Source organism: Malus domestica, chromosome 12 (genome assembly GCF_042453785.1).
Source record: "Malus domestica chromosome 12, GDT2T_hap1".
NCBI lineage: Eukaryota > Viridiplantae > Streptophyta > Magnoliopsida > Rosales > Rosaceae > Malus > Malus domestica.
Window position 1 is genome coordinate 25,938,782 of NC_091672.1, and position 13,328 is coordinate 25,952,109.

A 13,328-nucleotide genomic window follows, 5' to 3' on the forward strand; every position below is an offset into this window, starting at 1 on the left:
AAGTATTAATATGCACTTATTTACAAGATATATAAAAAATTTACCTAAATCATTCTAGATCGCGTAGGCACCAACTCGCCGCTAAACTAGCGTCTAAAGTTTTTTAGAAATTAGTCCTCCATGCGTAATACAAAATACTCCCCTTTGCTTATTAAAACGACAAACTATAAGAAAGTGAGTTGATGTCAGTGGGACCCAGGTTCCCTTTTCTGTAGGCCACATGTTGGCCGTCGATCTGCCGGCACTCGCACATCGGACGGGGGAGGTCGGGAGTCAAAGACCTATACCGATAGGTTTCTTTGACCACACTGGACACATGCCCTTTTAAATACAAATTAAAATTTCTAAAACTTTGACTGGGATATCACTTCAATCGAGGCGCTCTTCGTTGAAAATCGTGCTCAATGATTGAATTTACCATTTGGTCCTCTCTCTCTCCCCCATATCTTGTGGCTGCAAGACACTAGTCAATTGCCACTTATATAACTGTCTAGTAGTATTTTTTTTACGTGAGAAATTTTAAGTTTGATTTTACAAATTTAAACTAAATTATTATAGTTAATTCATTTTAACTTATTCTCTTAATTTTTAACAGTCGGATTGAATGAAATGAAAAAATTAATCGACAAAAACTAATTAAAATGTGTGAGAGACAAAAAACGAACATGCAATATCACTACCCTTGTACAATTCAAGCATTTCTAAGCGATGCTTTAAAAATCATGGTCGGTCACTTTCATCGCCATTAGACGAACTAAGGCTTGAAAATCAATAATTTAAGAGATTTTACTATTCATAGAAGTAAGCTCGTTTCAAACTGTTTTTGTTTAAAAACACTTATGATCATAAGCGTTTAAATTAAACTAATTTTATTAGACTTATTTTGCAATTTTAATTAAAGTACAAATGCTTTTTAGTATTAGTTGATTTTGCTGAAACTACTTCTATGACCTAAAAATATTTCTAAGTTTCGATGTTAGGATATTATCAGAAGTATTTTTATTAGCAAAAAGCAACTTCAACCCTTGTATTAATATTCCTACGTAAACATTAAAAATCAGTCAAGAATTTGTAGTAAGTCTTCATTGATATGAGCATGAGTCGAATCTAAGACAAATTGAGCTTTAATTGTACCACAAATATGAAATAATTAGTTTCTTTGGTGTGAAAATGGAGACTTCAAAAACCAAGAATAATTTGTTCAAAACGTATAACAATAAGAGAGACAATAATGGGACTTTCTATGAACTATCTGCCGCCTTATGCTTTTGACACAATATTTCACAATATATGTAGATAAATTAACGTTAAACAGTAAAATGACAGAAAGTTCGTAAAGAATCCCACTTTGATGATGATGATTCATTATTGTTAGCATTTCTTACACCTCCAATACACAATCATGCAATAGAAGACAAGTTTATTGATACAAATAAAACTCATTTTTCCTCAAAGCTTGTATTTACTCAAATATGAGCACAAAAGTTTATGGTCAGCCTAAATGATCTTCTAGGTTCAATCTCCATATATAAAGAGAAAAATTTTTAGTGTAAAAGAAATACGTCTAATACACTAAGTGTGGTAATACAATTTATTAAAAAATTTCTTTCAAGGTTTCAATTTATTATATTACTATATTTGATGTACCGAGAATGTTTCCGGTACATTGAAAAATCTCACCAATATAAGATTATTTTCATGGGAACTTTATCGAAAACCTCTCGATACTGTTCACTTTAATGAAAAACCATATTTTTACACTAAAAAATCATTCATGGTACTATTCATTTTACCCTTTATTTTATCTTTATCGTTAAAACTCATAATTTTCAAATCATATTCACTAGTTTTTATTTTTTCATTGCTTCAAGGGCAAAATCGTCAAAAATGAGAAAGCAAATTCTGTTGTTTTAGGATAATAATAATAATAATGGTACTTTTTAATGTTAATTAAATAATGGTTTTTGGTAGGTTTGACCATTGCTCATTGGGCTCCCTTCCTCTTTGAGGCTCCTCTCTCTCTCTCTCTCTCTCTCTCTCTCTCTCTCTCCCAATTCCAATATTCCCAAATCATCTATTGTCTGCTTTTCTCTCCCTCTCTAAAATCTTTCCAGTTCCCTCACCTTTCCCAATCTGCTTTCTTTGACTTGTTTCCGGTTCTTTCTCCTCCAAAATATAACCCCATATATTCCAATTTTTGCACCATTTCTCTCAATCCATTTGAAGCTGCATGAAAGCTGGTAATTTTTTCTTCTTTTTGTCTGTTGAATTGTATTATTTAATTGCTTTATGTATTTTCATTTCACTGTTCTGTTTTGCTCTTTGAAAGCTTGTAAAGGTGAATTTTTGCCTCCTTTTTTTCTTCCTGGCCGAGATTTTCTCGAGAAAATTATGGGCACGCGTGTTGTGGGATTCATCTGTCTGTCACTTTTTTTTGGGTATGCTGCCGATTCGATTATATTGTACAAATGGGTAATTTTATTTCAGCTCCTTGGTGATTATCCAATTGTGATTTATAGGTTTTTGTCTAATTTTTGGGATAGAATTTTGGGGTTTTATGGATCTGGGCTGGGAATGTTTGTGAAGTTGAATGGATGCTGATTGACTGGTAATTTTTCAATTTTTGAAAGGAGCAAGAATCGATTAATGGGTTCATAGTTTGATTCCTTGAAATTTAGTAGAAAAATTGTTCACTGGTGGAGAATATTATGTAATTTGCAAGTTGGCATTAGGGAGATTTAGGTATTTAAGTGATGTGATTTGGATTTCCACTCATGATCTTCGTTTTCCAGATTTCTGCAGTAGAATGCATCTGTTTCAGAACCTTACTGTTTAATTGGATGCCCTCAATTACTGTTGTTTTTATCATTTTTTGGAGAAGATGCATATTCCATCTATCAGTCAATTAAATCGGCTTCTTTTGTTTCGAATTCGTCATCTGATTATCCAGTTTAACATTATTCCTGGACATAATTTTTTTATGTTCTTTTCGTAGAGTTCCGATTGGTTCGTTGGTTTCGTTTTCGAGCACATAAGCTAACATCATGTCCACTTTGTTTCTCTGTCGCAGAAAGTTAAGGCCGTCTACACGCAGAAAAAAGTTTCGAACATAATATGGGGTGCTTCACAGGTTTGAAGTGCAAAAAGAAGAAGTCTGAGCAGACTATTTATAATAAGCGTGTCCCGAAGGAGCAAAAACCAGCTGCATTGCCTGAACCCCAAATCCAGACACGATCACTACAGTCTGCACCCCCGAGTTTTAGGAACAGAGTGAAACCTATTCAACCAGTTAATAGAGTCATCAGCAATAGAGCACGAGCATTATCAGCTCCGTCGACCCTTGATGCAGCAGACCAAGACGACCTCTCTGAATACGAAGAACCAGAAGACTCAAAGTACCGGCCTGGAACAGTGAAAGAACAATTGTCACCGGTTCCCCAACCTCTTCCTCTCCCATCGCCCCAGGTTGCCGCTGCACTGAGAACTACAGGAAGTTTTAAGTCAGTGACTAATAGCGGCCCTCTCTATGCTTCTGGACCATTGCCACTCCCTCCTACGGCAGCACTACCTACCGGAACAATACCTACTGGAACACTACGGAACTTTTTATATGAAGAAATAGCATCAGCTTGCCACAACTTTTCTTCAGACCGATGCATGTCGGAAGGCCTTTCTTCTATTATATATAAGGCTTCCTTTGGAGATGACTCATCGAGTTCAAAAAAGTTTGAAGCTACTGTAACTCGCCTTCACCCATCCACTCAGGTAGCATATAAAATATTCAGTTGATTATGATGAAGATTGCAGATTTCTCATGTTTTTTGGCCTCTGGTTGAATTTTAGACAAACTCTGAAGGTTGATAATTGAATCTTGGAGAATTACTTCTACTTGTGGGTGAATTTTTAGAGTTTTATCTATTTATTTAGGGATTAACAAATGGACCCATTAGCATGAAAGTGTTCCAAGAAATAAATTATGTTTGCCATAATATAGGAGGTAATTGAGAATATAAGTAGCATCTCATGTTTTTTACAGTTTACACGATGAAGTGTTTCGGGCCCAAGTTCTGCATTCCTCATCTCAAAACACGTTTTCACATTTATCTTCTTCGATATCCAAGCGCATAGTTAATTAAATGCCTTGTGCTATGGAACAATGTTCCAATCATGTGTTTAGGAATTGCTTCTGCTCGTGTACTTGAGATTGTTTGCGAAATAATCCCGCTTTCTTTTTTCTTCTTTTTAGGGTTTAAAGGAGTTCATAAATGAGATAAACACCCTTGCAACTTTGCAACATCCAAACCTCTGTAAATTGCTTGGCTTCCATGCACGTGAGGGTTCGGAACAGAAAATGCTGGTGTATGAGAGGCTCTATCATGGAAGTTTAGACCGGCTTTTGTATGGAAGGTCAGAGAAGCCTCCGATAGACTGGAATACAAGAATGAAAATTGCTTTATGTGCTGCACAAGGTCTTACTTTCTTGCATGAAGAAGGGCCTTTCCAGGTAATTAGAACGTTTGCTTGAATCTGTTTTTCAAAGACAGTTGAAATAAATGAAGCATGTACAATGCATTATGTAGCTGATATTGCTAGTTGATCGTAGTGTTTAGATATTTTAAGTAACTGTCTTGTAAAAGATAATGTCATCGCATGTATCCCTACATCTCTGTGATGACTGAATTACCTCACATATCTGCAGGCAATGTACAATGAATTTTCAACCGCCAACATACAGATTGATAAAGATTTTAGTGCAAAGCTTTCAGGATATGGTTGTGTCGGCCAAATTCCCGAGGCAGAGATCTCCAATAGTTCCGTTGTAAGTTCGTTGATTCTGTTTACACTTCAGAGTAGTTATTACCTATTAGTCTTCAAACCTTGTCTGTAGGCACTAATTTCCCACACAAACTTACAATTTCAACATGATCTGATACATCTCTAAAATGAGTAACCTTTCTTCTTATCATTATCCAGGCAGTGGCAAATCTATCAGTGGAGACACTCGAGAGAGGAATGCTTACTCCAAAAAGCAACGTCTGGAGTTTCGGAATTGTTCTTCTGGAACTACTCACTGGCCGGAGGAATCTAGACAGCCGTCACCCCAAGGAAGAGAGGAATTTAGTTAAGTGGAGCCGGCCTTTCTTAGCCGATGACTGCCGACTTTCACTAATCATGGATCCTCAGCTGAAAGGTCGCTTCCCATCCCAAGCAGCCAGAAGGGTGTCAGACATTGCACAGAAATGCCTTCAGAAGGACCCATCAGAAAGACCTACCATGAGAACCGTAGTTCAGCATCTCAAGATCATACAAGACATGAAGCACTCGTGCAGGTTTCCGTTGCAAGAGCCAGCATTTGCCGGAAAACACATGTCAAGATCACCCAGCCTTAACGGAATTCTTACCCCTGCGCCTCGGTTAAGTTTCTCTCCTTCACCACCATCAGCCGCCCGTCCATCCATTTCACCTACAAGACGACCCGCCCCACTTACGGCTCTACCTCCACGTGCTTGCTCCTCCACTCTCACCTTTGAGGGGCTAGACCGGCAGGAAAGCCAAAAATCATCATCATCGACTGTTCCTAGGGCTAGTGTTGAGGGATTTTGATTGTTTATAATGTGCCTTTTTTTCATTTTATTTTTTCATTTGTTCGTCGTGATTCAACACAATATATAGAAGATAAAAGATGTGATTCCACCTTACTGTCGTCTCGTCTTGCAGACGACGAAACAGCGAGGATGTCCTCCTCTTGTAGATACAATGCATCACTGGTTGGTACTAGTAAATATCTAGTTTCCCTCTCGTCTACTCGAATTCCAATCAATTCAGTTCCTGTTTTTCAAGCCGTCTCATCGTTTTAAGTTTTAAGTACGCGTATTTTGTTTAATACAAGCGATATTGTTACTTTAATTTAAACTAGGTGACAAATTGAATGGGAAGGATTTGAATTCAGGATGCATTTATGTACGTCCAATATGTATAGATATAAAATATGAAATATAGAGACGAGAAGTTGAATTTGAGACTTATTTTTGTCACATTAATTTACAAGTTAATTTTAATGTAACGTACATTCACACTCAGCTAAAAACATTTAGCAAACAAAATAAAACAGGCACAAAATATCTGTAATTATACAAGAAACAAGTCGAAAAGAAAAAAACCTGGAAATCATCATAGAGGGTCATCTAGGCTTTTATCCTGCCTTTTTTCACCCCCGCTTTCCTGCTCTGGACAGCGATTCTCATCGAGTTGTTCCTCGGTCTCATTAGCGGCTTGTGGGGGAACATGTGATGTCGAACTTTCCCGTTGGTCAGATATCAAGCTGGTAATACCATTGTGTTTCATATATGTCTCAAGAGGAAGAGTTGCTACTTGTACAAGAGATATCATACTCACATGGTCTGGCCCTGCTTGTAAGTCTCCTTCTCGGCCTGGATGGGAATTCAGGTCTAGTATTCCCTTCCCGGTTTCAGCCAGTTTGCTTTGGCTCTTGGTTTCTGATTCATTTGCAGACTTGGCCTCATTGTCTGAAGGATCAACGTGTGATGATACAAGCCTAGAAGTGCTGTCTACTTCTGCTTCATCCCTAGGGGTCCATGTGTGCTGGCTTCTGTACGCAATCTCTGCTTCCCGCTCTGATTGGCGTTTCTTCTTGTTGATCATCATGGTTTTGAAACGGCGTTTGACGGTCAAGCACACGTTGCATGTGCATGTAGGCTTATGTTTGCCCTTTCCACTTGGGGGCTGGATGCACACAATGCATGAGCAGCCAGGACGATGCCTGGGATGTTTTGTTGTCGTAGCAACTGATGCAGCTTCTGGATTGGCCACACTGCCTCCGAGTATTGCAGCATTGGCCAAAGCATCAAGGCCAGAAGCTTCGTGCTCCGGGGTTGGCCTAGGGTCTGCCGCTATTCTCCTTTTCTTGGATTCTGTAAAACAATACATTAATTCAAACATTTTCTAGATATAATTTGATGAGAAATTTGAACTTTTAATTTTCGCATGAAGAGTGTAATTCTACAAGATTTGGGAGACTCGGGACCATAAATGTAAAAGTAAACGGATGATATCTGATCCTTAAAAATTAAGAGAGAGAATTAAGATGGCATCATACCCTTACATATTCTGAGAAAATTTTCCAGTTCCCTTGGGCTCAATTCATCTGGTATAGAGCACAAAGACCTGACGAGACAAAGTTAGAGACATGTTAAGCACTTCTGTTACTGCAAGAAATTTTGTAGAATAAAAGAAAAAATTGCTAACCTGCTTCGATCCCAAGCATTGTCTGCGCATATCCACTTAGATGAAAGTAGTGCATCAGCTGGCAATCTTCGCCATTTAGAGCAACTATCACACTGCACCCATTGCTCTTGTTCCCTAAAGAATCAGAAATTTTCAATTGAATTGGTACAGGACAAATTGTGTAATGAGTCTAATGACAGAGGAGAATTTTCTCTTTGTACGTTCTTACCCAGTTGACCGGACTGTGAAAATACTCCTCTTTCCAAACACTGGAGGTTCCTAAATAACACAAATTTATAGTTATTAATAGCCATGCGATCTATGACCATCAAAGTAGTATCTATCATTAGAAATAACTGCGTACATATATCAACAGTATGTTCTCTAGTGACCTGGAAAATCTCAATGACAGCACTTACTTCATATTCTTCGAACTCCAGATCCTCAATCACGACAGTGCTTGGCTTGGAAGCTGGAGGTGGACGAAGCAAATCCTGAGCCTCTTCCCAAGTAAGCTTCAGCTCTAGAGCATCTTGGCTATCAATGAGCATCCTCTTACTCTTGGATCCTATATTTCTAGTTCTTTTCCTCTCAGGAATTAATGATGGCATCAGCAATCCTTCCCTTGTCCACCCTTCCTGCTTCTCGGTTTTATTCCAGCTAATATCACCACTAGCTGTAGTCAAGTGTTTCGACAGTGCATTTAGATGGGGATCCATGCTTCCCTTAAGTGACTGAAGAAGGCCAGGGTAACCACTTATTACAGGAAGGTTCTCAAAAACACCCGTAAACAAAGTTTCACTTGAGTGAGGGCCATTCTGAATGGCAGTAAGATGGGTATCCTGTTTATTTTAATAACTTGCATATCAATAATATATTATCCATTTTGTTAATGTGACAAATGAAAGAGGCTTTTACCTGCATGGAAACAGTATTTGATGCTTTTCGAAACCCCATAATTAGTTTTCCTTCAGGATCCATACGACTGAAAGTCACTGTACAAAAATTAATAAAAAAATATCGCATAAGTAGTGTAAAACATTTCTCCACCGAAAGTGGTTTTCACTAATTACCCTGGAAAATCATTTAGAAAGACAATAGGGTCTGACAAACAAACTTTTTTTCTTTTTCCAGAATGCACCATAATCAAAGGTCCAAGGTCCCAAGAGGCCTTCTAGTGGAGTAAAAGAAAATCCCAAATCTAAAAACACACACACGCACTTGCAAAAACATAAACAAATGCAGTCACTGAGAATTACCAGTATCTCCAGCCTGCAACTGCATGGACTGTATGCAGGGCGTTACACCCTCCAAAACATACATCCTACTGTTGTTATTCGGCCAGAATCTGAATTGAAACACCCATTCTTTTCCCTTCACATCTTGAATCCTTAAAGGAAGGCCCTCGGGTTGAGAGATGGGAGGAAAATATGCCTGCAGAGTGGTTTATACTTGACTGTAACAAGAGCTTGTAGAGAAAAATATGGTAATGAAACAATAAAGATGACGGGTATGACCACAAATATCAGAGAAATGTTGGGGATTATAAACTAGAAAACTTACTTCAGCACAAGCTTTAGGGAGCACCAAACGACCAATTCGACCAGCATCACTGGCACTTAGCATTTTTTCAAACAAAGGAACAATTGTAGAATTTGAACTTGATCGAAGTTAAGGAAGTCATAGGCTGAGTTAGAGGGACAATCATGAAAATTTTCCTTATTTTATTTATGGTTTTGATGAGGTAGTAATTAACTTATAAATAAAGCAAGAAATGAAATATGGATACTCTCCAGATATTTGCTGTAATTCCTGGTCTGTAATCCTGGGCCAATAGCGGGGAAGTAGCTGATTCCGTCCCCGTCCTTCGGTAGGTGGCCTTGCCACACGTGCATGTGAAACCATTGTAGAATTTTCCTCCAAACCTGTGGAAAGGGCCAATTTGGGGGCCTTTGGAAAAAGATGTCGAGACCTAGCTCCTGGTGGGAGTGGAGAGGATGTCATGCTGTGTTCCCTTTCATCAACAATGGCACTAGGAAAAGGATTTTCTTTTCCCAAAGGTGAACCGAGGGTCATACTCAAATTCGTACGTGGAAGTGATTCATATAAATTATTTATCCCCAAGTTTGCCTTGAAAGCTTCTGCTGTGGAAGCTTCAGCTGATCCATTGGATGCCTGATTGAAATTTGAAAAACATGTGCCTCCAATTTCACCCCCAAGAGGTGGAACCTCATCATGTTTCCATTTGAGCATTAACCCTTTTGTGTCATTGTTCCGAAGTTGAAGCAAGTTCATAAGTCCATTACAATCTTTATTATTTCCCAACTGCACAAGCTTCAACTTTTCAACACTATGTCCATCCAATTGATTGTTTGTAATATTTGACTGCGGCTCACTCATTTTGGGCGTGCCAAGAACATCAGGCTTTTCATCACTTGAAATCTGTGTGAATGCATTTCAAAAATCATCATAGAGTACTAAGCTATATGAGTACACTTAAGCATGCAGCATGATACCGCTATAGTCCTAAATGCAGGAAATAACCGAAGTTTTGTGACGGTGGAGAACATCACAAGACTTTGGTGTTGTTAACGAAAATCAGACCATGGGACACTTTGTCTTCCATACCAAGAAAGACATATGAATCCTTTTTGAGGCTAGGACTGTCACACCCCAAGGATCACTATAAATATCACAAAATCCACCACCATAACTGTATGTTAAGGTTGACATGATTATAGAAATTGATCTTACAGGGTGAGGTCCCGAATCTTTTGCACATTTTATGCACTTCACACCACCACAGTCAAGAAGATCAAGAAGTAACGTGGAAGCAATGCATCCGCAATGTAGACGCTGCAGTAAACAAATTTATTGAGTGCAAATGGTTGAATGGAAGAGCCAAAGTAAGGGGAAGAAGTCAAGAAACCAAACACGAAGTTATTTCTTTGTTGGGTATACACTCACCTTGCCGCATACTCCGCACTCCCTCCAACCGGATTCATTTGAGTGGAAAACCTCACAATAAATTGATTGCTCATACGCAGACCTAGTGTCGACGCCAATTTCATATCACAATACCAGTCATAAATCTCTCATGTCATATTGCTATTTCAAATTTATATATAGAACGATAGCAGCTAGTAAGTTAGAAACAAACAACCATAAGTGATCCACGCGAAAACATTTAGAATACGTGTTATCATAGCTTCTAAAGTTCTAAAATACAATAGAATTCTACATTCTCTCCGTCGGAATAGGTGTTACCATAGCTTTACATAATTTAGTGGTACTGAAGAATTAAATGTATCTTAGATTTTAATAATCAACGTTTATAATTACATCAAATCGAATATTACGGGTTAAATTGTATTATTCATACAGTTTGAATAAATACGGATGTAAGAGATACAACAAATAACAAATAAAATGCCAAAATAAACGAGCAAAATCGTGGAAAAATAAAAATAAAAATCCAAACAACAGCTACCATTTATCATGTGGCCGTAAAAAATAAAAATCCAATAAGTACATGAATTTAAAAATAAATAAAAAAAATCCAAATCCAGAAGTGTAAAATTCATAAAGTTGAATAATTTAAGCAAAATCTGATGAACTAATTACCAGCACTTGAGACAGAGATTGGCGAATCCGCCAGATCGCAAAGCCCAACCTCTCTTCCACTCGATCGACGTCGAGGTCCCGCAAGCAGCGTTCATGCAAGTCCGCCGCTCCATTTCCGCACTTAAATTCTGTAAAATTTAAAAAAAAAATCGATCCGCCCAGAAATTAATCCAACAAAATCCCCAAATCTAATCGTCACGATTTCAGAGAAAGCAAAAAACCGAAAATTGACCAATCAAACAGCAAAGCTACGAACAGAGAAGCACAACGGAGAAGAAATCAACCTCAAGCTTGCACCTTTCAGCTGAACAGAATCAGAACTGCTTCATTTGAGCAGATAGGAGTGGAAGGCGGCGGGGGCGAGTCTGCTACCACTCTGGTTTTTCGGCGGCGGGGGGATTGGTGTTGGATCGGCGATTTTGCCGGGAAGGAAACGGCGGAATGGTCGAAGACTTGGAGTTGAAATTGGATTCTGGCGAGCTGAGAGTTGGATCGGCGGTTGTTGGGTAGGGAGAAGGGGAGCGTGTGCATGCAGAGTTGAAAATTGAAAGACAAATGCACAAAATGCATGCACGATGATGATTATGCTTCAAGACTCGGCCAACTCGCCCACCTTCTCTCTTTTTCACTTTCACTGTGTTTGGACGTGGAAAATAAGTTTGGAATTTCGACAAAAGTTGAAATTCATAAATCCACATGCATCAATTTTTTTATTTAGATTTATAAATAGAGAGTCTTAACGAAACACTTTCAACTTCGCTTTTAATAAAAATAATATTTTTACTCTAAAAATTCACTCCTGATATCATTCACTTACAACACATTTTTGTCATTTTGATTAAAACTCAAAGTTTTCAAGTCATTTTCATTAATTTTCTTTTATAAATATGAAAATTTATTCATCCAAGCCACCCACCACCTTCACCACCCGCAACCATAATCACCACCACCACATAATCATCATGTTGGAATTTCTTAATAATCTTAAATTATTCATCCAAACGCAGTGTTACTAACCATTTTTGCTTGAAATTTAAACCAAAAAGAAAAGAGAAAATATTGACTTAAATAGATTTATTGTCCGAGATTGAGATGTCGAAGCAAGAGAAACTTACATGCAACTGGAAAATAGACTTACATGCAGTTGAGATGACATCGTACCTTGACAAAACCATGAATTAAATAGATTTGTTTTGTGAGATAAACTAGCTAAAGAAGCGAGAGAAACTTACCAGTAACTAGTAGATCTATTTTGTGAAACTGGAAAAGCGAGAAAATTTACCTATCGAGCTTCCACCTTGATTGCAACATTTTGAATTAAATACATTAGCTTTGTGAGATACAGCCGAAGAATCAAGAGAAATTTAGGTAGATATGCTCTATCAAACTTAGTTCACCAAGTGAGAAAACCTTACCTATCACATAAATTCCCTCATGAGCTGAAGAAAGTCTTCAAATTTTGAACTATACAGATTCACTTTGTGAGAGTTAATCGATGAAGCGATAAATTTTTATTTACACTGGACAGATCCACTTTCTGAGAAATTGAGTTCTCAAAGCTCTAAGTGACAAAAACTTACATGCCACATGGCTAACAATGTGATTCGAAGAGAACATTAAATTTGATTTATTTTACAAAAGTGAGCTGATGAAGCGAGAGAAATGTGTTGCAGTTGTAATGTAAATTCCGACTAATTAAAATGTTAGATCCCACATCGCTCAGGGGAGTGGATCCTTTATGCCTTAAATGTACATACCCACCTCTATATAACACGAAGCCTTTTGGGAGCTCACTGGCTTCGGGTTTCATAGGAACTTCGAAGTTAAGCGAGATCGCAGCAAGAGCAGTCTCATGATGGGTGACCCACTGGGAAGTTATCGTGTGAGTTCCCAGAAACAAAACAGTGAGGGCGTGGTCGGGGCCCAAAGTGGACAATATCGTGCTACGGCGAAGTCGAGCTTGGGATGTGGTGGATCCCAGGTCAGGATGTGATAATTTGGTATTAGAGCCAACCCTGACCTGAAATGTGTCGACTAGGACATCAAGCCTTTAAAGGGGGTGGATTGTTAAATCTCACATCTCCCAGGGGAGTGAATCCTCTATTCCTTAAATGTACATACTCATCTCCATATAGCATGAGGCCTTTTGGGAGCTCACTGACTTTGAGTTTTGTAGGAACTTCGAAGTTAAGCGAGATCGCAGCGAGAGCAATCCCAAGATGGGTGACCCACTAGGAAGTTCTAGTGTGAGTTCTCAGAAACAAAACCATGAGGGCATGGTTGTGGCCTAAAGCGGACAATATCGTGCTAAGGCAGAGTCAAGCCCGGAATATGGTAGACCCTAGGTCGGGATGTGACAAAAATATTGCCAAAATAAACGAAGACGTAACCAAGTTATTCTTTATGAACTCTACTACTTCACAGTTTAACGTTAATTATGTGCCAACATTATAAAACAT

General features: G+C 38.3%; 2 protein-coding genes across 5 annotated transcripts; one reads left to right on the top strand and one right to left on the bottom strand.

Annotated features, from left to right (window-relative positions):
* Nucleotides 1-1,965: 1,965 nt before the first annotated feature.
* Nucleotides 1,966-5,805, top strand: LOC103450753 (probable serine/threonine-protein kinase PBL1). Of its 2 annotated transcripts, XM_017336465.3 has the most exons (6): nt 2,082-2,240; nt 2,330-2,438; nt 3,071-3,765; nt 4,247-4,504; nt 4,700-4,819; nt 4,975-5,805. In XM_017336465.3, the coding sequence occupies exons 3-6, from the start codon at nt 3,115-3,117 to the stop codon at nt 5,602-5,604; spliced, it is 1,659 nt and encodes a 552-aa protein (XP_017191954.2). In that variant the 5' UTR covers nt 2,082-2,240; nt 2,330-2,438; nt 3,071-3,114; the 3' UTR covers nt 5,605-5,805. The 2 variants fall into 2 exon arrangements, with proteins under 2 accessions (XP_008388353.2, XP_017191954.2); XM_008390131.4 differs by lacking the exon at nt 2,330-2,438 and having other exon boundaries at nt 1,966-2,240.
* Nucleotides 5,806-6,010: 205 nt separating this feature from the next.
* LOC103450752 (B3 domain-containing transcription repressor VAL2-like) lies at nt 6,011-12,166 on the bottom strand. 3 transcript variants are annotated; one of them, XM_008390130.4, is made up of 13 exons: nt 11,154-12,166; nt 10,870-10,997; nt 10,213-10,294; nt 10,000-10,101; nt 9,035-9,687; nt 8,809-8,905; nt 8,505-8,679; nt 8,164-8,240; nt 7,665-7,979; nt 7,475-7,524; nt 7,267-7,380; nt 7,118-7,185; nt 6,011-6,932 (listed from the first exon to the last, which is right to left on the bottom strand). In XM_008390130.4, exons 2-13 carry the CDS (start codon nt 10,980-10,982, stop codon nt 6,172-6,174), a joined length of 2,607 nt encoding a protein of 868 aa, XP_008388352.2. In that variant the 5' UTR covers nt 10,983-10,997; nt 11,154-12,166; the 3' UTR covers nt 6,011-6,171. The 3 variants fall into 3 exon arrangements, with proteins under 3 accessions (XP_008388352.2, XP_017191953.2, XP_008388351.2); XM_017336464.3 differs by having other exon boundaries at nt 7,665-8,063; nt 11,154-11,496; XM_008390129.4 differs by having other exon boundaries at nt 7,665-8,087; nt 11,154-11,496.
* Nucleotides 12,167-13,328: the final 1,162 nt, after the last annotated feature.

Bases quoted from the DNA above. Each gene is read 5' to 3' on its own strand.
- LOC103450753 (XM_008390131.4), top strand. From the start codon at position 3,115: ATGGGGTGCTTCACAGGTTTGAAGTGCAAAAAGAAGAAGTCTGAGCAG. The intron at 4,505-4,699 runs GTAATTAGAACG...ACATATCTGCAG, and splicing joins ATGAAGAAGGGCCTTTCCAG to GCAATGTACAATGAATTTTC. The intron at 4,820-4,974 runs GTAAGTTCGTTG...ATCATTATCCAG, and splicing joins AGATCTCCAATAGTTCCGTT to GCAGTGGCAAATCTATCAGT.
- LOC103450752 (XM_008390129.4), bottom strand. From the start codon at position 10,982: ATGGAGCGGCGGACTTGCATGAACGCTGCTTGCGGGACCTCGACGTCG. The intron at 10,295-10,869 runs GTAATTAGTTCA...CGTCGACACTAG, and splicing joins AATCTCTGTCTCAAGTGCTG to GTCTGCGTATGAGCAATCAA. The intron at 8,680-8,808 runs GTAAGTTTTCTA...ACCACTCTGCAG, and splicing joins TCCCTAAAGCTTGTGCTGAA to GCATATTTTCCTCCCATCTC.